We start from the raw sequence: 24,354 nt of genomic DNA, 5'->3' as shown, positions 1-24,354 counted from the left end.
CCATCTTCTTTTAATATAATCTGTTGATTTACGGTTGCCATTCAATAGACCTTGGTAGAGTTTAGAAATGATCGATTTGCATTGATTGTGGTATGTCTGTGTAGCCAAACGCGTTATCTCATTATATTCTGTTATCTTCACCACTTTTGTAAGTAAGTATTGACGTAGCTCTAAGTACCTAAAAAAATCTCTGTTTTCTATATTAAATTTCTGTTGTAAATTTTGGAAACTCAGCATGGCATTCTTATTTAATAATTTACAGTATGCAGTTATACCTTTATAAGACCAGTTTTTAAATGTTGAGTCCATTTGGTTAGGTATGAACTCTGAGTCGAATGCAGCCCATCTTAAAACTCTTATCTGATCCCACATTTTTTATTTTTTCACCACCCCGAACCAAATCGATAATGTAAAAGAAACCAGCGGACTTAAATCTTTTTGACATGCCTCCGCCAATTTATAATCGCCAATCAAAGCTTGTATTGGAATATCTCCGTTTTTCCTTTCTATTTCTTTCCATCTAGCCTCATTTGTGTCATCACACCACAGTATAACTGCCCTAAGTTGGGCCGCAAGATAATAGTCGTGTAGGCTAGGAAGAGAAAGTCCTCCTTTTTCTTTTTTGATCTTCAGTGTACAGTATTTAACTCTAGGTCTGTGACCTTTTCAAATAAATCTGGATATTTGTTTATCCCACTCATGAAACTGTGATTGAGGAATTTTAACAGGTAATGACATAAATAAATATAATAACCTGGGCAGTATCGAGATCTTTATCACCTCTGTTCTTGCTCTAAGATCTAATATATATGTTGTCCATTGTGTGAGGTCTTCCTTAATCTTCCTATTTACATCGTCATAGTTTTTCCTATATAAATCTCCTAAATTGTGAGTAAGCCATACTCCCAAGTATCTAATTGCTTTCTTAGACCAGTCTACTGTGATTCTATTTTTATTCTCTTTTGAAGGTGTATAGTTAAAAGTCATAATTTGGGTTTTACCTATATTTAGTTTATATCCTGAGTAACTACTAAATGTGTCTAATAGGTCTAAGAGGGCCCGAATGGATTGTTCTGGATTCGAGAGGTATAAAAGAACATCATCTGCATATAGTGCTATTTTGTGTTCTCTTGAATTTATTTCTAAGCCTTGAATATTGCTATTTCCTCTTATAGCCTGGGCTAGTGGCTCTATATATAAAGCAAATAAAGTAGGAGATAATGGGCAGCCCTGACGAGTGGATCTCTCCAGCTTTATTCGGTCTGTTAAACGTCCATTTATCTTTATTCTTGCTGTGGGTGCTGAGTATAATGTTTTGATGCTATTCATTGAGCTTTCAGAAAAAACGAAACGTTTCAGAACTAAGAATAAATATTCCCAGCTAACACAGTCAAAGGCTTTTTCAGCATCTAAACTAACCAGTACTGCTTTCTCTTTTTTTGCCTGAATGTGGTGAATTATATGTAGAGAGCGTCTTATGTTATCCTGAGTTTGTCGACCAGTAACAAATCTGGTCTGATCTTCTTCAATCAATTCCGAAATAAATAAATTCAGTCTGTTGGATATTATTAGTGCATATAATTTATAATCTTGATTTAAAATTGATATTGGTCTATAGGAGCTACACAGTGTTTTGTCCTTGCCTTCCTTAGGTATAACTGTGATAATCGCCTCTGACCATGAAGGTGGTATAGTCATTTTCTTTAGTGTCCAGTTCAGTGATTTTAATAATACCGGTAATAATTCTTCTTCAAACATTTTATACCACTCGGCTGGCAGGCCATCTGTACCTGGTGTTTTATTATTTTTTAGTTTTCTCAACATCATTTTCAGCTCCTTCTTGTCAATTGGTTTAATTAAACTTTCATTCTGCTTTTCTCCAATTGATGGTAAGTCTAATGAATTTAGAAATGTTTTAACCTCTTCTAAATTTCTTTGTTCGGGCTGTGTATATAAAATTTTGTAATAAGTTTGAAATGCTTTATCTATTCCTTCAAGGTTGTTTTCTAATTTCCCTGTGCTGGGATCTACTATTGTGTGTATTGACTGTTGCATTTGTTTTTTGCGGATTTTCCTAGCCAGTAATTTTGTTGCCTTTGGTCCTGTTTCGTAGTATGTTTGTTTCAAGAATTTATATTTCTTTTCCTCCTCTTCTTTATGGATATCTGAAATTTTTGTCTTTATCTGTCGAATTAAATCAAGGGTCTGAGTAGATTGATTCCTAATATGTTCACTTTCGAGGATTTAAATGTTTAAAATAATAAACGTCTTTGAGTCAGTGGATCGAAATGCATTATTTGTGAGAAAAGGTACAATGTCTTTCCAAGTGATAAATTCACTGCTCAAGTTAATAAATGTATAGGAAATACTATTTTGTTAAAAGGACAACTACTTTAGATTAGATTAGCCAGAATTTTATTAATCCCTTGGGAAGACCCCCTCAGGGAAATTGAGGTTCCAGCAGCATTGTATAGCAGCACACAGGGTAAGAAGCACACAGAGTATCAAAAGTGAAAGTAAAAAAAAAAAAAAAAAAAAAAAAACAGTCTGCAAGTTTCCAGACTTACTGCTCGCTACTGGCTTCCTCTCCTTCCTATCCTCTGTCTTCCTTTTGCTCCTCCTCCCCCTGAGTGAGGAGTTGTACAGTCTGATGGTTTGAGGGACAAAGGAGTTTTTCAGTCTGTTGGTCCTGCACTTGGGAAGGAGCAGTCTGTGGCTGAAGAGGCTCCTCTGGTTGCTGATGACGGGGCACAGAGGGTAACTGGCTGCACAGAGCTCTCAATTCTCACTCATTCAGAGTGAGACTCACGCTTAAAAACGGTCCTGTCAGGTCTCATGCATTCAGCATGAGACTCAACATGTTATCACGCTCTCATGCAAATGCATGACATTCTGAAATATTTCACCACTATGCCACCGTCACCAAAGAGTCCAGCTTTGTGGAATACTTTATTGGCATATGTTGTTCTCTGATCCTATATAAATGTTTAAAAAATTATGACAATTATAGCTGTTATAGCAATTGCAGCACCATAAAAGTTTTTATTTAATCACGTTGGTGTGTTGTACATGGTGTGTGCTATTATGTACATACAAATTGTATAATTTTTTACACAAATAAATTAATTATGAATAAATTACCATACTAGGACTGCCCAGTCACACGGCACACGACGATTCCTGAACGAAGGGAAAAAGTAAAAAAACGTTACAATTCGTTGAGAAAAGGTGGACGAAAGAACTTTTATCACTGAACAGTCTGCGAAGCAAGAGCGCAAAAGGGACGAAAGAGGAACTTAACAAAACCGAAGCTCACGATCTCAACGAAAGGCGCCCATGGAGCCACAGCTGGAGCAGTGTGTGTCTGCCATGTCTGCTCCAGCACTTGGCGCTGGAACGGAGCTCATAGCGCCTGAGTCCTGGAGAAACTGCAAACAGAATCTGTGGAGATGTCGATGGAACACCTGCTCTGGTTCCTTGTCCAGAACAAAAGAGGGATCATCTCCATCATCATCATCAGAATCCACGTGCTCCAATTAAAAAAAAAAAAATGTTCCGTGGTCACTGCTGTATCACAGTATTATGTTCTAAGACATATATATTGATTTATAACAGAAAACTGTCAAAAGGGCGAATAAATATAAGTTTAAAGATGATTGAATATATCAGAGCAGTAAATTAATCAGTGCGTGTGAACGCGCGCATTGACTTAGTGCAGTTATTTCCACCAGCTGATCACTGATCCACAACGTGAATTCTTCCTTCCAGAACAGCTCTTTATATCATCATTTTGATTCATCTGCCTGTTGCCACATGTACAGAAGGACTGGATTGTTATTCCTACACTCATATTGTTATATTTAATACAAAATAATAAGCACATGCAGGAGCTGCTCCTGCTGCCGCTGATGCTGCATTCCAGTACCGTCGGAAATTACACAACGTTTTCGTTGTTTCAAATTCAACAGTTGCTTGTGGCAAAATAATTAATTATATCCACACAAAAGATTGATTCTGGCGTATGTAATGTGCCTGAGCCCATTGAAGCTGCCCCCCCACACAGATAAAAAAAAAATCCAAGCAAGCAGGCTGTTTGCCCTGTAATTTCCGACGGTACATGAATGCAGCAGCAGCCTCAGCGCTCACAAACCGGCTTCTGCACCGTGTGAAAACGTTCAGCTGCTCCAACGAAGTCAAATTAAACAATAACGTTACAAAAACTACACAAACGATTAAGAAACGTCAAGAATGACAGCAAAACGAAACAGATGAACTGAGGTTTTTGTTGCCCTTCGTTCAAATTATTCAACAGTTTAAAAATCCTGACGAAGTGCCAGCTGCAGGAACGAAGCTGCGCCAAGGTTAAAGATGCCAACGACAGTCAACGAAAGTCCAGATTTCTTGTTTCGTCAGGGCTTCGTCACCCTTCGTTAAGTGCCGTGTGACTGGGCCATTTTGAGCCATGAAGCAAGAAACCAGGATACAGCATTGATGTGTATATGAGTCAGTATCACCAGAGGTATTTGTAAACAAGAACACATTTATTTACTGTTACTACATAAATAAAAACATTATAAACATACCATATGCATTGAAACAATTAAAGTCTAAAATAATCTCTACTATCTATTCCTTGATGGTCTCTTCAATTAGTAAATGAACAGTAGAAAAATAAAGTGACAATTCCCGAGGCCACACTCTGTTGTCTGGTGGAGATGTGTCACCTTAGCAGCTGCTGACAGCAACGTACAGAGTCCAGTGTGTGAAGGCAGCTGGTTGTTATATTTTTGACCAGTTCCATGGCTTCATCAAAAGAGTCCAATATGGAGTCGCTGGTCTTAGTCTGACCTTTGACCCTGAAGGATGGGCCCTTTTTGTTGATGGAGATATGTGGGCGGGACTCTGAAACAGCACTGGAATTGAACCTGAAGACAAAGCGGAGTTGATAAATGATGACAATTAATGAAAAGCAAAAATAACCACATTATCATTTCTGGGATTTTAGTCTGTGAATTTTCCAAGATGTTATAAAAACAAGTGGAGACGTCTTCAAATTAGAGGTGGGCGATACCGGGAATTTTGGTATTGATCCGATACCAAGTAAATACAGGCCCAGTATCACCGATATCGATACCGACACTTTTTCATATTTAAACTTCATAGATCCAAAGGATCCAAAAGACCTAGGATAGAATTTAGCCAAACATTGTATGTCACAACAAAATACTTTATTATCACAATCAACGTTTATAATAGAAACCATCGGCGGAATCAGCCAGAGGAGAAAATAAAATACAGGCGAGTGCGGACAGAGGAAAACATGAACACACTAAAGAAGGATTTACAGGAGCAAAACTGGGAAAAGGTATACAGTGAAAGTGATGTTGATAGTGCATATGAAACTTTTTTACAAATATTTACATCATTATATGATAAAAATTGTCCAATTAAACAAGACTACAGAAAACAAAAAATCCAAGATCGACCATGGATGACGAAAGGGTTACGAAATGCATGTAATAAGAAAAATACACTGTATAGAGAATTCATAAAACTAAAGACTAAAGAGGCAGAAAATAGATATAAGAAATACAAAAATAGATTAACTAATATTATACGGGTATGTAGGAAGGAATATTATAGTAACATATTATATAATAACAAAAACAATATTAAAGGAATATGGGATATATTAAATAGCATTATCAAAAATGGTAATAAAAAACAGTTACCCTCAGTATTTCATTGATAATAATGTCAAGAAGGAAAATAAGGATGAGGTAGTCAACGGTTTTAATAATTTTTTTGTAAATATTGGACCAAGCTTGGCAGAAAAAATTCCCAATTCCCAACCTGAGGATTGGGATAATAATCTCATAGAAAGAAATCCCTGTTCAATGTTCCTCACAGCAGTGGATGGAAAAGGAATTATAGACATTGTGAATAATTGTAAATATAAAACATCTACCGATTTAAATGAAATTGATATGGTGGTGGTAAAACAGGTCATTGAATGGATTGTAGAACCATTAACATACATCTGTAACTTATCATTTCAAACCGGTAAATTTCCCAATCAAATGAAAATAGCTAAGGTTGTGCCGCTGTATAAGACTGGGGATAGACACCACTTCACAAATTATAGACCTGTTTCTTTGCTTCCACAATTTTCCAAATTATTAGAAATGTTATTCAATAATAGATTAGACAAATTCATAAATAAACATAAATTACTTACTGATAGTCAATATGGATTCAGAGCACATAGTTCAACATAACTTGCATTAATAGAATCAGTTGAGGAGATTACAAACGCCATAGACCACAAATTACATTCAGTTGGAATATTTATAGACCTTAAAAAGGCTTTTGATACAATCAATCATGACATATTAATCAGTAAACTTGAACAGTATGGGATTAGGGGGTTGGTGTTGCACTGGGTGAGAAGCTACTTAAGTAACAGAAAACAGTTTGTGAAGTTGGGGGAATATACATCATCATGCTTGGACAATGCTTGTGGCATCCCACAGGGGTCAGTATTGGGTCCAAAACTGTTTCTAATTTATATAAATGATATTGTCAATGTTTCCAAAATATTAAAATTAGTATTATTTGCAGATGACACAAGCATTTTTTTGTTCAGGGGGGGATTTGCAGGAGTTACTGAGGAGGATCAGTATAGAAATGGGAAAATTGAAAATATGGTTTGACAGAAACAAATTATCATTAAACTTAAGTAAAACAAAATACATGTTATTTGGCTATTGTAATACAGACATACAGGTTCAGTTACAAGTCGAGGGGGTAGATATTGACAGGGTACATGAAAATAAGTTTCTGGGGGTGATAATAGATGATAAGATAAACTGGAAGACTCATATAAAACATATACAAAGTAAACTGTCAAGAAGCATTTCAGTTCTAAACAAAGCGAAACATATTCTGGACCACAACTCACTCCGCATTCTTTACTGCTCACTGGTTTTACCATATTTACAGTACTGTGCAGAGGTATGGGGTAATACTTACAAAGGTACAACACAATCACTATCAGTAATGCAGAAAAGAGCTATAAGAATTATTCATAATACTGGCTATAGAGATCATACAAATCCACTATTTTTACAATCCAAATTCTTAAAATTCACAGACTAGGTTCATTTTCAAACAGTACAAATTGTGTATAAAGCAATAAACAATTTACTTCCAGCAAATATTAAAAATATGTTTTTTAACAGATCAGGGGATTGCAGTCTGAGGGGGAAATTTAATTTAAAGCATCAGTGGGCATGAACAACATTAAAAGGTTTCTGTAGTTCTGTCTGTGGGGTGAGGATGTGGAACAGATTTGGAGTGGGGCTCAAGCAATGTCCAAGCATGAACCAGTTCAAACAGCGGTACAAAAATATGGTTTTTTCTAGGTATAGGGAGGAGGAAGGGTAATGAGGGTTAGGGTGTTTTTGTTTTTTGCTTTGGCTTGTAAATATATAGTATTTTGTATGTAAGTAGGTATGTGTAGGTGTATATTTATGTTTGTGTATATATGTGTGTATATGTGTATATATATATATATATGTGTATGTATATATATGTATATGTGTGTGTATATGTGTGTATATATGTATATATATGTGTACGTATGTTGATGGATATATATATATATATATATATATATATATATATATATATATATATATATATATATATATATATATATATATATATATATATATATATATATATATTGATATCGGTTTAGGTGTGTAGGAATCTATGTGTATATGTGGCAAAGGGTATTACTGGTTGTGGGGAAGAAGGGGTAGGGATAAATAAGCTGATGCTTCACCCTACCCCTTTTCGGACATGTTGGGTACACAGTAGGAACTTTTTTGTTGTTGTCTTTACTGATCTATCTTGTAATTGTTGTTGTATCAAATGTTCGAAATAAATAGTTTTCATTCATTCATTCAAACATTTTTGTTTAAAAAAAAATCACTCAATACAACTTAAAACAAAATCTCCTGAGGTAGAGGGCTGACAAACCACAATACAAGGGTGCGCTGCTCCGTGTTGTGACACAGCGCAGCGCTGCTCTTACAGAGAGAGAGTAGACTTTGATGAATCTGCGTGCACAGCAGTCAGTGCATGCGGGAGAGAAAAAAGGTTGAGTATCGATCTTTTTACACAAAGATCATTCAATATAAATACCAGCATTGGTATTGATATTAGGATCGATCCGCCCACCTCTACTTCAAATGTTTCTTCAGGGACAATAAACTCACTGTGACACTATGATATGATACATAATGTAAGAAAAACCAACAACATGTAACGTAAATAACAGCTACACAAACATAAATGCATACATGGATCTTAAAGCATCGCTGAATAATAAAATTATTCCCTTCAAATAACTGTTAATTTCCCAGGTTAACAGCTGAGCAAGCAAGCTATCTAGCCTAGCTCAGTCTTTACCAAGAGAACTTGCTTGACATGTTAGCATGTAGCTACCTTGTTGAGAATTTAGGGCAAAATATAAACACAAATCATTGAGGATTCAGGATTTGTTTTTTGGGGGGTTTAAGGCATATTGGCAATGACCCCTGGTTTCTAACTGAGCGAAAGCACCCAAACAAAAACAGTATTTAGAAACACGTCCCAATTATTATATTGATATCCTAATTTGATACCTTTTCATCATGTATACTGATCATGAAGAACTTATCTACATTGAAAAGAAGTGAAATTTTTAATCAACTTCATTTGTTTCACCTTAATTTATGAGCTTTTTCTTAAAGTACATTCATAATATGGTTGAAATTTTACATTACAAATTTACACTGAGACAAATAAATGTGGTATAATAAACTTTTAAGAGTTAGTCCAAGTTTCACTTTTTTCAGTGTGTCATCACACTGACGGATGTTACATGAGAAGTCAGACCACTAAAGGTGTCGTTATTGTGTCTTGTGTGTTGTTGTGCGGGTGGTTACTCACTGATGTGTCGGCATGCACGCTGCTAGAGAAGGTGCCGTGCACGTGTGCGGGTCAGCAGCAGCTAGAACAGCTGTTTGGTACTTTACATCTGATAATCAGAGAGCAGAAAACTTAATGTAATTCTCATCCCACTGACCAAAATCTGATTCATGTGATGAGATCAAATTAAACATCAGGTCACATAAAAAGATTAAAGAACAAATACATTTTTTAAGCAAACTAATATTAGTCAGCAGGGTTCTTAAATGCAGAAATTAAACACGATAGCTACAAAGATCCCAAAACAATGAAGTGACCCCTTTTAAAAACAAATAAATAAAAGAAAAACCTGTTGCTTTCATCAGAAAGGGGCTGCTTGCCATGTCCTCTCTCTCATAGACCACACATTGATCACTCTGACTCATTCAAAAAAAAAAATCCCAAACTATCTTTTAAACTACTTGAAAAAAAAAAACAAAGGGAAAAAGAAAAAGAAATGATCAGACTGTGTAGCGCCGCCTCTTACCTGCTTCATGCTTGCAGGGTGAACAGTGACACCTGTATATATACACTCTGTGGTGACACCCGCAAGGCATTGTGCAGCATCTCACTATCGCCACCACCTGGTCATAAACATAAAGGACAGGGAAAATAGAAGAGTTTCAATCAGGAAAATGTCGAGTTGATGCAGAGTTACAGCAACAAATATGTAAAAATCATTCATAAAAACTTCTTCTAGTTCTCGGCTGCTGATTCAAATGTTTACGATGTTCCACAACTCTGTAGCTCTGACAGAAGGACCATATTCAAGTGTTTGTGAAAAAGTACATCTATTCTAAGGATCTGCAGTGCCAACGGTCTTAATCCAAAGAGTCCAAAATTACTGAAGCTCAAGACCACAAACATTTGAATTTTAACATTTCTTTCCCCTTTGATGTCTTTCTATTAAAGCCACAGTATGTAGGATTTAGGGGCGTTCATTCACAGAAATGAAATTTTCATAACCATCTGTTCATGAATATAAAATTACCTGCAACAATGAATCGATGTGTTTTCATGAGCTTAGAATTAGCGCTTCATATCTACATGGAGGGCGCCCCCTCATGGTGGCCGCCATGTTGATACACTCACCAAAAGGGTCAGACTTATTATGCCTTTCACATTTTACAGCAGAGCCGGAAGACTGAAGAAAACAGAGGAATCAATGGCCCCTCTCTTACTAATGGTTGCTCGTGGAGGCTAACAAGTTTGAGAACCTTCATTTTTGTGGAGGATCGTAAATATTGATTATCAAAAGAGAAGGCAAGGGAGCAGAATGTCATAATGCAATCTCCAACTTCACCACTAGATGCCACCAAATGCTACATACTGTAGCTTTAATTCATAACTCATATAACGTGTATGACAAAAATCCAGGTGCAGTTTGTTGTGAAATATGTAACTAAATTTAAGGTAATATGTGGCTAAATTTAAGGTAAAGTTCAGAGTTAAGGGTCAGATGCTGCTGTGTTATTTTTTTAAACCTTACAGAAGTTCAGCTCTGGTTTGGGTGCAGGAGCTGATCTGTTTGTCTCCGCCTGCGTGGACTTATCAGCTGTTGGTTGCGCTTTAATTCTGCTGCTGACATCAGAGATTGCCTCTTCAGTGCTGAGCAAAAACAAAAAAAAAAAACATTAAGTTCAAGAAGAAACATAAAAGTTGCTGATATTGACTGAAGCCTGATGGGAAACTGAATCAAAGGTCATCAGTCAAAGCTTCATGACCTCTACTCATGAGGTCAAGTTTCTACCTGTCACTGTTTGCTGTATGTTGTTCAAATTAATTTTTTGACTCCACAAACAAACTTGTCTGAGATATACACACACACACACACACACACTTACTCATAACTGCTGCTCTCTGTGGAGGTCAGAGAGGTCTGAGAGTCGCTGCGGTGAGTCAGACTGCAGCTGGAGAAAGAAGAATATTTAGATCCAAGGACATAAATCATAAATATAATCATCATTTATGTGCACTTTGTCTCCTTGCCTCTCTGGAGCCCTCTGCTGGAGAGAACTGAGATGTGAAGGAGAACTCAGAAGTCTCTCTGAGGAGTCAAAGCTGCTTGGTGTCTCTGCAGAGACGATGTGATCCTGTTGAACAGAAAGCAGCACAGATTTGATCCACTGTCTGTCTCTAAAGCCTCTGTGTGCAGATGGTGTTTCTTCTGCTGCACGGCTCACACCACATTTTAAACACCACAGTGCTCAGACTCTGTCTGGGGAATCATCATGAACAGTCTGGCTTCATTTGATCTTCCTCTTTTAGAAATTAAGGCCAGTACCTCACTGGGCTGCAACTGGTGGACAGGAGGTTGAGACAAAAACTCACACAAAAACAGGCTAAAAGGTGACGGCTTTCTCATGTGGAATCTCACTGAACTGGTTCTCCCAACATGTGCGCACATGGTGGCCGACTGTACACTGAATGCTGCCCGGAGTGGCAGCAAAAATATGACAGTCCAGACACATACCATGCAAGAGCCACTGACATGGCGCGCAGCACATACGTGAAAGTCGAGCGGCGCTGTCGTGGTCTTTGCAGGCACAAGGATTTGGACGCAAATGCTGCGCGGCACTCTTCAACCACTGGCTTGGCTGAAATGATGACACATTTGCATCCACAGTGCTCAGGATAGATGTGAACTATTACATCTGTATTATGTGAAAATTCTCCCGACTTTAGGCAGAAAAAGCACTATAAATAATAATAAAATAAAACAAGAAGAAAACTGTGAGCAATGACTCACGACTTACAGAATGATGTCCAGGAGCTGCATCTCTCAAGTTCCACTGACGTCCTCACAGACAGTGAAAATGTAAAACAGAAAATCCGGATCGCCTCGTCAGTGTAGCAGCCCACTGTCCCTGCGTGGACCAGCAGCATTAAACTGTGGTCCTCAGATAAATAAATATATAAAAACACAATAAATCTGGACTCTTCTGTGGCCAGATAGGACACGCTCAGCGCCTGATGCACATTCACAGCTGGACCACGCATAAATTGTAGTTCCATTAGACGGCACAGCTCCTCTGTCGCAGAACAGCATGCTCGGGCACTGTGATCCTTTGGAAGCACTCCAACAAAAGATAATAACAGAAGATAATTTCGTTGCACTTGTTGTAACTTTGCTGCACTTGTTGTAATGACAACAAAATCTATCTATCTATCTATCAAAAATAAAATGAAAGTATAAAGCTGAGTGCTGTTGTCCTCATGCTTTGCACAAGTGATGACCAGCTGTCCATGTGTGCACGAAGGATCTGATCGTTAAACGTAATAAAAATAAAATACAAAAATAAATTTGGAGTGTTAGTGTAGTCCTTATTCCCCGCACAGGTGACATCCAGCGGGCTGTCCAGATGTGCATGGTGGGTGACCACTGGCTAGCAGCACTAAACTTAATTTCCACTTCCCTCCTCAGAAAAATAAATTAATAAATACAAAGCGATAAACACAATACATCCTGTTTGTACGGTTCATCTATGACTGAACAGGATGCTTCCAGCTAACTCACACGTGTGCATGGTGTGTGGGTGCCGGTCCAGCAACAGAGCGGGATGACTGGAAGCTGCTGGACTCGTTTGGCCACTTCCGGAAGCGCTGCTCCTCTCCGAACATATAAAAGGAAAAGTGTGTGTCAAACCCTCACTAGTTGTCCCACACATTGTGCACGTTCTGTGTCGCAGAGACTACCTGGTGAGGGGTACAAGGCACCCACTTGACGATTTGGTGAGGACGTTTGCTCCACAAATTTTTTTAGTCTGTTCAAAAATAAACTGAGGACCAGGCGAGGGGACGTGAACAGCTGCAAACCTCACACTGAACTGCACAAATTTCCATGTGGATGCCATTTGCAAGCTGTCACAGCCCAGTGAGATACTAGTCGAAGCGATGAGTCTGTGTGTCACCAGCAGGTGGTGTCTGTGTTTTTACCCTCAGCGTGACTGCACACACCATCAAACAGGGATGGGAATCTGATGTCCACGTTAAATACTGTACCTTAGCTTTCAGCAGCTCATCGACTGTGTTCTTTGCGTCAGAAAGCTGGAAAACCAACTTGTTGTGGATCTGCAAGGAGAAAAATGAAGAAAAAGTGAAAAACAAAGCAAAAGTTCAATCATATTTACATCTTATTTACAAATCTCTCAAAAGATCTGAGACTGTTACATCACACGTTCAGTTTTTGGCCGTGTCAAAGATGTGAAAGAGCATCAGTACCTTCAAGAGCAGCCTGTTGTCCTCCTGGTAGGTCGTCACCTCCTTCAGAGCAGAGGAGTGAAGGTCAGACTCCTTCACACCAAACCTGCTCTTTGGTGGCCTGTAGGAGTTTTGGGGGAAGTTTACTTTTGGCTTCACCTGAGAATAATCAGGTGTCTTATGATGCAAAGCCCACTTCCTGAAAATGAAATAGAATTCATCTTTTAATCTGTTTTTTTTTACATACCTGCTGCAATTCTAAATTCAAAAACTTTAAAAGGCAAATGCCTGCAGAGAGTGGTGAAGACTGCTGAGAAGATCAACAGTATTTTGTCTGCAGAGCATCTTCTGAGAGGAGAGCTGCCTCCATCCTCAACCAAGACTGTTCACACTTCTACCCTCAGGCTGCAGGTATAGAAGTGCGACATGCAGGACTTCCAGACTTAAGTACTCTTTCTTTCCCACTGCCACCAGACTCCTAAACAGCTGACGGGAGTCCACAGTCATGGTCTACCTCATGCACACTTGACGGTTTACATCCTCAGTTGCACGTGTGTATTTGCACACTCATCTTGGTCCATCACACATACAACTAATTTGCACAATTATGCACATAGTTGCCACTCCATAGCTACATCTCTGCACAGATTTATACTGTATTTTTCATGCTGCTTTTTATAATTGCATTTACTTCTCTTAGAGTCTCTTTATTGGCCTGACTGTACATTGTACACTGTACACAACCTTGACTCTTGAATCTTTAAGTCAAATCTAGGAAATAACTATTTTTTGGTCAGTTATCAAAAATATTACTTACAAACTAGCAAAGAGGCTTCAATTTCCCATTTTCAAATGAAACCCCTAATAAAATTTAAAAAAAAAAATCATTCTTTAATTTTTATCTGGGATTCACTGAAGGCAGGGAATCCTCTAAATTCCTGTCTACAGTGGATGCAGAGATATTTATTCAGGTCTTTGTCTCTTCTAGGTTAGATAATCGTGACATCCTGTGTTCTGGCATCGTGCAGTCCAGCATCAGAAGTCTCCAAATGGTTCAAAGTGCTGTCTGTCTACAGTCTGATTCTGTGGAGTCATTCAAATACAGATTAAAGACACATCTGCTCTCCTTTTTGTATGACTAATATTTGTGTGTTGTATTGAACTACTTTCCTGTCCATCTTAAATTATGTTAATATAATGGAGCTGAGAAATAGTGTTTATGAGTTGTTGATTGATTTCGGGACACCTTATTTTGCATATATATATATAAATAAACTGATTTGAATTAAAATGTAATAAGACTATGACTAATAATAATAATATTATTATTATTACTACTATTATTATCATTATTATGCCAGATTGAGGTCATATCAGCCAATAATTTGCCCATAGTACAAATCAAAACCTGACAGACACTGATGTTAATTTCTTGTGAAACATACCTCAGATCCTTCGTTCCATCAGCAACAAATCTGCTCTCACCACTTATTTTTGGAAAGCAGACTTTGGGTTTGACTTTTGAAAAGTCAGGCGTTCTATACATGACAATCTGTTTCCTGTAAAAACAAAAAAAAAAACAAAAACAAAAAAAAACATTCTGTTTTAATGAAAACTATAAACACTCTATTACAAAATTCAAACAAATGGTTATATACAAACAATAAATGTTATTTTCACTCCTTTGACAAAAATAATAGTTACAATGTTGAACAGGAACTTCATTTTCCATTTACGAATAAAAACCTGAATGCAAAACAATTGTTTATTTATTAATTAATCAGAAGTCAATCTTTTTCAGTGAAATTTAATGTACCTCAATTTAGTTCTGATGTCAGTAGAGGGGAGGTTGGCCTCTTTCTTGGCACCAGAGCTCATCTTCTGTGTGTCTGTGACTTTCCCAATGCAAATTTTGGACTGGATGTTTGAATAGTCAGGTGTTTTATATACCACAGACCTTTTCCTGTATGTACACAAATTAAAACATATATATATATATATATATATATATATATATATATATATATATATATATATATATATATATATATATATATAGATAGATAGATAGATAGATAGATAGATAGATAGATAGATAGATAGATAGATAGATAGATAGATAGATTTAAAAAACAAACAAATAATCAGATTTTTAAGAAAAACTAGAAATTCGGAAAATATAAATATTCTGTGATTTGAAGACATTTAAATAAACTAGTAATTACAAGGACCACTTTGATTTTACTTGAATTTTCTTTTGAATGTGTGTGAAGAAAACACAATGGTAACATTAATTTCAGTTTTAAATCTAAACAAGAAATAGCATTTTTACTCATTTGAAAATATAATAGTTACAAAATTGAATGGTCTTGATTTTTAAGACAAATAAGTGGTTATTTTCCCTGCATAATATATTGAATCTGAAGGCAAAATGTCTCATCATATATTCATGTCACTGCTAAGTTCTCTTCCATAAACTTGTGTGGGCATGTCACACAGAGCAGGCATAAGTCCATATATACATTTCTGTGACATATGTCAAGGAAGCTTAAAATTAGCTGTTTCAGGCCAAAATTTCATTTAGAACATGATAGTTTCTACATGTACAGTACTGTGCTGAAGTTATACACATGCCAGTAGTATACTAAAAGGAGCGTTTGATACTCCAACCCCCACGCCTCCTTTTTTATTGGCATGTCAGCCCAAAATCAGTTCTCATAAAAGTGAAAATGTGACCTATATTTTTTATTCCACAATAATAAGACTTTCTTTGTAGGTGCACTGGCCAGTAGAATACAGCACAAACACAGTTGCAAATGATCATGCAATATTAAAATGACACATTTCACTTATTTATGTATATTTATCAGGTTTAAATATTTTTAATGCTTTTATGATACATTAAATGTGCCTGAAACCTTTGCACAGTACTAGCCTATACATCAGAAAACTGTGGGAATATGAGGATCTTTAACATCACATTCAGCCATGATCAAATGTAAAAGCTAAATAAAAACGTAATTTTACACAAAATAACCACTTTAAGAAAAAAACCTTCAGTTATTTGAAATTCAGACTCAGAAGACGTGCTAACATACCTGCGTTTGAGCGGACAGAATGACTGACTATATCTTCAAAAGTTAACTATGTTGCCAAAGCCGGGTTCATGCTTCACACAGTGAACTTCTTCCTTATTTTGACAATGTGATTAAGGAAATGATGTATATAATGTACATAAGTACGGTGGCCGACAGGGGCCAAACGCAAGAAAAACAAACAAACAAATACATCAAAAATGCGCTGCAAATAGAGAAACGATGCTTTTCCTTTGAATTAAAAATGATTTTTAGAGTAAATATCTCTTACTTATTTACTTTTGTGGTTTGCTTGATTTTGTTTGGCTGTTTCTCCAGCAGATGTCGGGTTTCGTCCTTAACAGCTGTGAATGAAGCCTCCACTCTTGAACCAATTTTCGACACAGTAGTTCACGAAAGTTTAGGGCTTTTAAAAACAGCTTTTTGTTTGTTTGTTGCTTGTCTCTTTTTGTTTTAGCTAAAGACAGAATATGTCGTTCTATATACACAATGATGTGTCTTTGTTACCATGGCAATCACGAAACAGAACAAACCAAAAATCTTCTTTAAATAAATAAATAACCCTTTTAATTAAAGAACCAACATAATTTGTGATTAGTCCGTTTTCTACTCATTTATTTAAATTATTTTATTTTGTTAATAAGTTTTATATTTTTGGTACATTTAAATCTCAATACATAGACCTATATGTGACCTTTTAATAAGAGACTAAATTTATTTTTAAAGTCTCAAGTCAAAACAGTTTATCTGAAGTTACTGTTTGTATTCCTTCATGATTGATGTAAATGAATTTCGAGACATGTTCAGTGACTTGACTCTTCATATGTGTCACCATTTTGAGTGTGCACAAGTAGTTTGATTAATTAAAAACATACCTGGTGGTGATACTTTGCTTCTTAGAATCTCCCATCTTCCTGAAAGGTAACACAAGTTCACAACTTGTTTATTATTCTCTCACTCCAAAATAGGACTTGTTTCTAAACAGGAAAAAATCAATTTAAGAGAGAACGTTTGCTGAAGTGCCTGTGTCTGAGTGGACAGAACGGACTGTCTACTATATGTGACCTAGGCTTTGTTAGAATGCTAAACCAGGGCTCTTACGTCATACAGTGAGCTTCCTCTTTGTTGAGACAACGTGACTCAGACCTTCCCACTGTCACCATGGCAACCATGCAACAACAAAGCACTATAAAACATACAGATTAAAAACACTATTTATATATTTATTTATTAAAAAAAAAAACTGTCAAGATAATTAACCATTAATACGTTTTTCTACTTATTTAAAAATGTTTTATTTATAATTCTATATTTGTATATTTAAACCTCAATATGTATACAGACCTCTTATTCTCAAATTTATATTTAAAGTCCCAACTCAAAACTCACCCTTGACCTTACCCATGAACAAGCACATTGGTAAAAGTGATTTATTTATTTATTTATTTATTTATATTATTTATATTATTATTATTATTATTATTATTATTATTATTATTATTACTGAGACGTGGTTAAAAGAAGAGTATGTTGATTCTGTCCAGTTTGAGGGTTAGGATTTTTTTTTTTTTGCCAGAAATTGGGCAAACAGACGAGGTGGTGTGGTTCTTTAAATCAGAGCTAATCATAATTGTGAAACTGTTCCAAATATGACATTTTCTTTGGATGGTGTTATGAATGTATTACTGTGGAAATTATTTGTGAAAAGTCAAAAAACATAATTATAAATTGTATTGACAGAGTTCCCAGGTGAAGTATAAACATTTTTGTGGAGAAAGTGACTGAGATGTACAGCTCAGTTAAAAACAATAAGCTTTTATTTGTTTGTGGAGACTTTAACATAGATTTTCTAAATCCTCATGGCCACATAGATATAGCGGAATTCTTAGATTCTGTATGGGATTATTTCCAGCAATAACACACCCAACCAGGATTACTACAAACACATTGACTCTCATTGACAATATATTGACAAACGTTATTGTTAGGAATTTAAGGGGGGAAAACTTAGTGACATCAGGAATCACCTGATGTCTGATGTTGTTGTATACAATTCTTTAGTTGATAAAGTTGATCATATTGACTCTCCAGATTTCAAAAGAAAAATCATTTCAACAAAAATCTATTTCAATTTTCAAATAAACTGAAAATTGAAAATTGAAATTTTGCATGGTAAAGTTCACATTCATAAGTGCAAGTTTGCAAAAACATCCACAAAACGTTTTTGGATATACTCAAACTTTATCCTTCATGAACTGCAAAAAATATCAGAGCTTTGAAAATGTACAGTATGGGGACTTTTTAGAATGAGGATTAAAACTGTTTTGTATTTATTTTCCTTTTCTTTATTTTTTAATAATTTAAATTTCCTGCTAAACCCCTCTTCCTGTTATTGTACACGTTGTAAAATTTCTGTGTGATTATGTCTATTTTGTATTTTTTGTACAAAGGATATTGTTGAAATAAAAATTAAAAAGCCAATGATATTACTGAAATATGTAACACAATGACAAGAACGAGTCTCCATGTTTGGGGCCATTGTTAATGCAAAATTATTTATTTGCAGCTGTTTTCAAAACATTAATAATTATTAAAATAATAACACATCCATCCATCCATCCATTTTCTTCCCCTTATCTGGAGTTGGGTTGCGGGGGCAGCAGCTCAAGCAAAGCCGCCCAGACCTCCCGATCCACTAACACCTCCCCCAGCTCCTCCGGGGGAACACCGAGGCGTTCCCAAGCCAGCCGAGAGACGTAGACCCTCCAGCGTGTCCTGGGTCTTCCCTGGGGCCTCCTCCCAATGGGACGTGCCTGGAACACCTCTCCAGTGAGGCGTCCAGGGGACATCCGGAAAAGATGCCTGAGCCACCTCAACTGACTCCTTTCGACGTGGAGGAGCAGCGGCTTGACTCCGAGCGCCTCCCGAGTGACCGAGCTCCTCACCCTATCTCTAAGGGAGCGCCCAGCCACCCTGCGGAGGAAACTCATCTCAGCCGCTTGTACTTGCGATCTTGTTCTTTCGGTCATGAGCCAAATCTCATGACCATACGTGAGGGTCGGAGTGTTGATCGATCGGTAAATCGAGAGCTTTTCCCCCCTACTCAGCTCTCTCTTCACCACGACGGTCCGATACAGCGACCGCATCACTGCAGACGCTGCAACGATCCGTCTGTCAATCTCACGCTCCATCCATCCCTCGCTCGTGAACAAGACCCTGAGATACTTAAACTCCTCCTCCTTTGAGGCAAGGACACCCCACCAACCTGAAGAGGGCAAAGCACCGTTTTCCGGTCGAGAACGATGGCCTCGGATTTGGAGGTACTGATCTTCATCCCGGACACTTCACACTCGGCTGCAAACCATCCCAGTGCACACTGAAGGTCCTGATTTGATGAAGCCAACAGAACCACATCGTCCGCAAACAGCAGAAAAAAAAACTTCTCAATACGCAATATTAAATTAATATTGTGTTATTATTATAGCTATTACAATAATAACACAATATTATTAATATTAATGCTTTGTGGGTGCCCACAAAGCATTTGTGGGCACCCACTAGCACCGGCCCTGCACCTGAGCTCAATTTAGAGCTTCATGGTAAAGGCTGTGAATACGTATGTACATGTGATTTCTTAGTTTTTATCATTATTATTATTATTGCTATTATTATTTTTAAGAAATCTGCAAAAATCTTTTTCACATTGTCATTATGGGGTATTATGTGAAGAATTTTGAGGGAATTTCATCTGTTTTGTAATAAGGCTGTAACATAACAAAATGTGGAAAAAGTGAAGCGCTGTGAATACTTTCCAGATGAACTGCACCTCACTGAAAGATTGAAACCTCTCCCTGTGATTTCCTCCCACGAGCCGTGGATCGATCCACGGCGGCTATTTATAGCCGATGAAAGGGCCGGTCCTGGATCACCTGATCAGCTGACTGCCTCGCGCGATGTTCTCGCGTGTTCTGGTCATGATGAGAGCTTCTTGTTTTCATCATTTCCCCGCTCGGCCGCTGCGCTCGGGGCCTCCAGCGGTTGGAGGAGGTGCGTAGGAGGAAAATGGACTGCGCATCTTCCGCTCGGCCCGTCCTATCGACCGCTTGGATGCTGCAGCGGGGACCGGTGGCGCCGTGCACGGCGGCGACGGCAGCGGCGCCTCTACGCTTTTACGCTCATCTACCTCCTGCAACCAGCTGCGCTTTTACGCTTCACTATCAGATGTTTTTTTTTAACTAAATGTCGCAGCGCGTAGGATTTGGAGCAGCATGCACGGATCCGAATACTCATTCTTGACGCTTCTGAATCAGATTTGTTAAAATTTTGGCCGTTCACATCACATTAAAGGTAAGCACGGGATTTTTACATTTATTGAACGCAAGTTTCCACACGGTGGCATCCAAGTCAAGATCGAGCTGCACGCTATTATTTTGACGATTTCTGCGATCGTCAGTACCTTATTTATAGTTCCCACGTGACCACAGTGGAGCGCTTTTATTTTTGTGGTTGCGTTTACACTGTGAAGAAAGTGTCACGAATCTGTGTGAAGTTGTAAAACCTTCAAGGCCACAACTAGTCTGTTTTCTTTCATTTTCAAGTCCAAGCCAAGTCAAAACATCAAAAATGCTAAACACTGAAATTTAATGTGGCATCACATGTGTTTTTCAAAAGCAAACTATGATATTAAAAAAGACAAAAGCATCAAATGCTCATTCTGAAGAACCAGATGGCTAAATGTGGTGACAAACGGATGCCACCCTACAGGTTAAAAGATTTCAACCTTTGGCATGCTTAAAATCTTTATTAAAGGAGTCATATTATGCAAGACATTTTTAAATCTACTCTTTCCAGTGAGGTTTGTCAGGGATTGATGTTAAAACCTCAAAATTTATTGAATTATACTAGTAGTCTTGTGACACATGTCACAAAAATCTATAATATTAGGACTCTTGCTTGTTAGATAATATCTGTGCTTATTCTTTATGTTATGTTAGCTATCAAGTATTTGTGTTATTTGTTGGAAGTTCTAAGAAATATAAGTTAAGTTTTACTTCATCATATGTCCAAGTATCAGAAACATGGAGATCTCCCCCTGTTGGTGAGAGCCAGTAACATTAGAAATGTGAGACTAAACCACACCCATTGTTAACGCCCACATTGTACAAGCTGCTTCGGGGGCCTTTCACAAATTGGGCGCTGTCTGTGAGGGTCCCGGTTCAGTTTTCATTGTGACCTTTAATAAATTCAAATTGAGGAATAATGCTTTGGTTCTTGGAAAGGGGCAGTAAATTACATAAAGAACCGGATAGAAATTCCATGCTCAAAAAACTGATTTGTGGGATTGGATTTCCATCTAATAAATATATGTAGTCCCAACTAAATTAAATTAAATTATCTTGCATGGATGTGCTTTATTTGAGCTGGAGTTACATATATTTATTAGATTGGAATCCTGCTCATAATTGATTTGAGTTCACCCAATGAGTCAATTTTTTGAGAGCATGTGAATCAGTCTGTTTCCTTTGTGATGTGCCCATGACTCAGAGGGATGGAGATGCCATCTATGGGCGTGGCAGGAGTAGCTTCTTTGTGTTTAAAGCAACAGAAACAAGTTGTTTCTTGCAAAATTTCACGGTCTCTGAGTTATTTTCAGCTGCAAAATTTATTATATCTTTTTTAAGACAAGTGGTGAACTTTATTAGTTTGTTCCAAAGATACATAATGTGACCTCTTGAAATAAGATTACAGTGTTCGCTGTCTATACAGGTTGTATACATTAAACCACATCCACTAAAAACAATCACTACAGACATCACGTCTCATATGATAAAACACCACAGCCACGATTTTTCAGTTGTGTGATCATCTCAACCTAACTCCAGCTCTGAGCTCAGCCAGTCATGAGGTACTTTCAGATGGAGGATTTTTTCAGATCAAATTGGATGAAAAACCAGATCAGATTCTTGCTTTTTGCCTGATTGTTCATCAGGAAACAGTAGTAAACACTTAAACCTTTGTAAAACACTTTGATGACGGCTGAGCAGTGAGGCCGTATATGCTGATGTTTTTTTTTTTTATAGCATGGTTATTGTCTTTCTGTGATGGTGTGATTGGAGGAAGTGGTCCTCTGGGAAGACAGAACCTGGTCAGCAAACCTCGGTTAACTTGAGTTTCAAACCACAAACTTAAATCAAGGATGGGGGACATGAATGCTGCTCCTCCTGTGTCTTTTTGATGCAGTGTCCTGATTTGCTCCGTCTCTGCAGACGCAGCCATGGACAGCAAGAGCAGCTTGTCTCGGCAGATCGAGAGCGTGGAGAGGAGCGTGCTGTTCCTCAGGCAGGAGCACCTTACCATGCTCCACGGCCTCCACCTGGAGATCCTCTCCCTCCAGAAACGCTGCTCAGGTGGGAGAAATGCTGCTGCATGTGTGCATGTGTGCACGCTCATAAACATGATCACAACCATAAGGGCCCCTTCACACATAACATGAAAGACGCAGAAACCGGAAGAAAATCTGCAAACCAAAATGAAATGGGGAACTGTGAACCATTCCACCTGTTGTCGGGAGGGACATCCGGTCGGACAGACGTGCATGATACCACAGCAACGGCTTTGTGCACGCTCGTGTTCGGATGCGCGAACACAGTGCAAGCACGTGGAAAGTCGCGCGCACACAGCAGCGGAGCAAAAAAATGAATAAAACATTACAATTTATAATACTTAATTCCTGTTATCAAGAGTGGATTTATCCTCCGCCTAGACACACACCAGGAAGTAATGAAATGACATGGATTACTGTTCTCCCTTTTATGTCTTACATGAATTATCTGATGTGCTCATGTCATGAAGAGCCGGGCTCTCGGGTCGTGAACACATCGGCCGGTGTCACAGACCGAACGGTCCACCCCTAAAAATTGGTCCGCCCTGCTTCCACTGCGCATGCGTCATTTCGGAGCTCTGAGACAGAGTCTCTTCACCCAAAGCAATCAAATGGATTAATGGGATTATTAACCATCCGATAACAAGGTAAAACCTCTTAAATCATTCTAAAGTAAATTTTAAGCAGAAATGAGGCTGTTGTAAGCAGAAATGAGGCGATACTTGGTGACTTGGGGGGGGGGAGCAACAACGACTAGTGTGCCTTAATTGAGAGAGTAGCGACATGACGAGTCAGAAGAAAAAGGTCATGTGACTTGTGGTGCCATCTTGGTTCCAAAAATAGTGTTCGCTGTTAATCTGTCTGCATGAATATCCAGCTATTTTTGTTGTGAAAGTGTAGTGACACGGACCCACAACAGGGGGCGTAAATGAACGGACAATAGAAGGAGTTAAATTTGAACACTTTACTGTTGTGAATGCCACAACCACACACAGCAGATTATAGAATAAATACAAAGTCAATGGATAAAGGTGTCGTGTGGGCAGGCTCGACGATAGGAGACGTCCGTCTAGAGAAGGACCGGAACCACACAATTTCCTCCGCCACCGAACCCGAAGGATACTGGAGCCGCCAGGTACCGAGTCCCTCAGTTGGCCACCGTCTCCACGTGTCAGATCTGGTACTGCTGGCGAGGAGCAGAGACAATCATGTGTGGGTGTGTGTACACCCAGTAACAACAACGGTGGGAATTCCACCTCCACCTCTAACACACACTCGTGCAGCTCCTGTCTCAACACTTATCTGGTGGGGGTGTAAAGCGAAGCTGTCGCCGGTCACGCCAATCTCCAGATTAAACACTCTGCAGGAAAACAGCTGCAAAAACGAGTTCACTAACAAAGTCAGTACGGCACAGATTCAGGCTGAGAATGTTACCTCCGTAGAAGAACGATATCTCGGCGACGTGGTGGAGGTGTCATCCTGCTTTTATCCGGGGTGAAGTGCAGATGATCGGTGACAGCTGTCATAGTTGATGAGTGACAGCTGTCACCTCCGCTGTTCCTGTGAGGCGGCAGCGCCCTCTCGTGCCTGAAGCCCGCACTTCAGGCAGGGCGCCCTCTGGTGGTGGGCCAGCAGTACCTCCTCTTCTGGCGGCCCACA

The 24,354-nt window shown here is 38.2% G+C and overlaps 1 protein-coding gene across 1 annotated transcript in view; it reads left to right on the top strand.

The window, feature by feature from the left end:
• Positions 1-20,255: 20,255 nt before the first annotated feature.
• si:dkey-54n8.4 (coiled-coil domain-containing protein 92) overlaps positions 20,256-24,354 on the top strand; it is a 44,908-nt gene continuing 40,809 nt past the window's right edge. The window contains exons 1-2 of the mRNA XM_034169352.1: positions 20,256-20,660; positions 22,580-22,720. Of these exons, the coding sequence (XP_034025243.1) occupies positions 22,588-22,720 (133 nt within the window). The 5' untranslated portion in view covers positions 20,256-20,660; positions 22,580-22,587. The remainder of the gene's footprint in view (positions 20,661-22,579; positions 22,721-24,354) is intronic.

Source organism: Thalassophryne amazonica, chromosome 4 (genome assembly GCF_902500255.1).
Source record: "Thalassophryne amazonica chromosome 4, fThaAma1.1, whole genome shotgun sequence".
Taxonomy (NCBI): Eukaryota; Metazoa; Chordata; class Actinopteri; order Batrachoidiformes; family Batrachoididae; genus Thalassophryne; species Thalassophryne amazonica.
The sequence above is the reverse complement of the archived record's forward strand: the minus strand, read 5'-3'. Positions and strand labels throughout refer to the sequence as shown.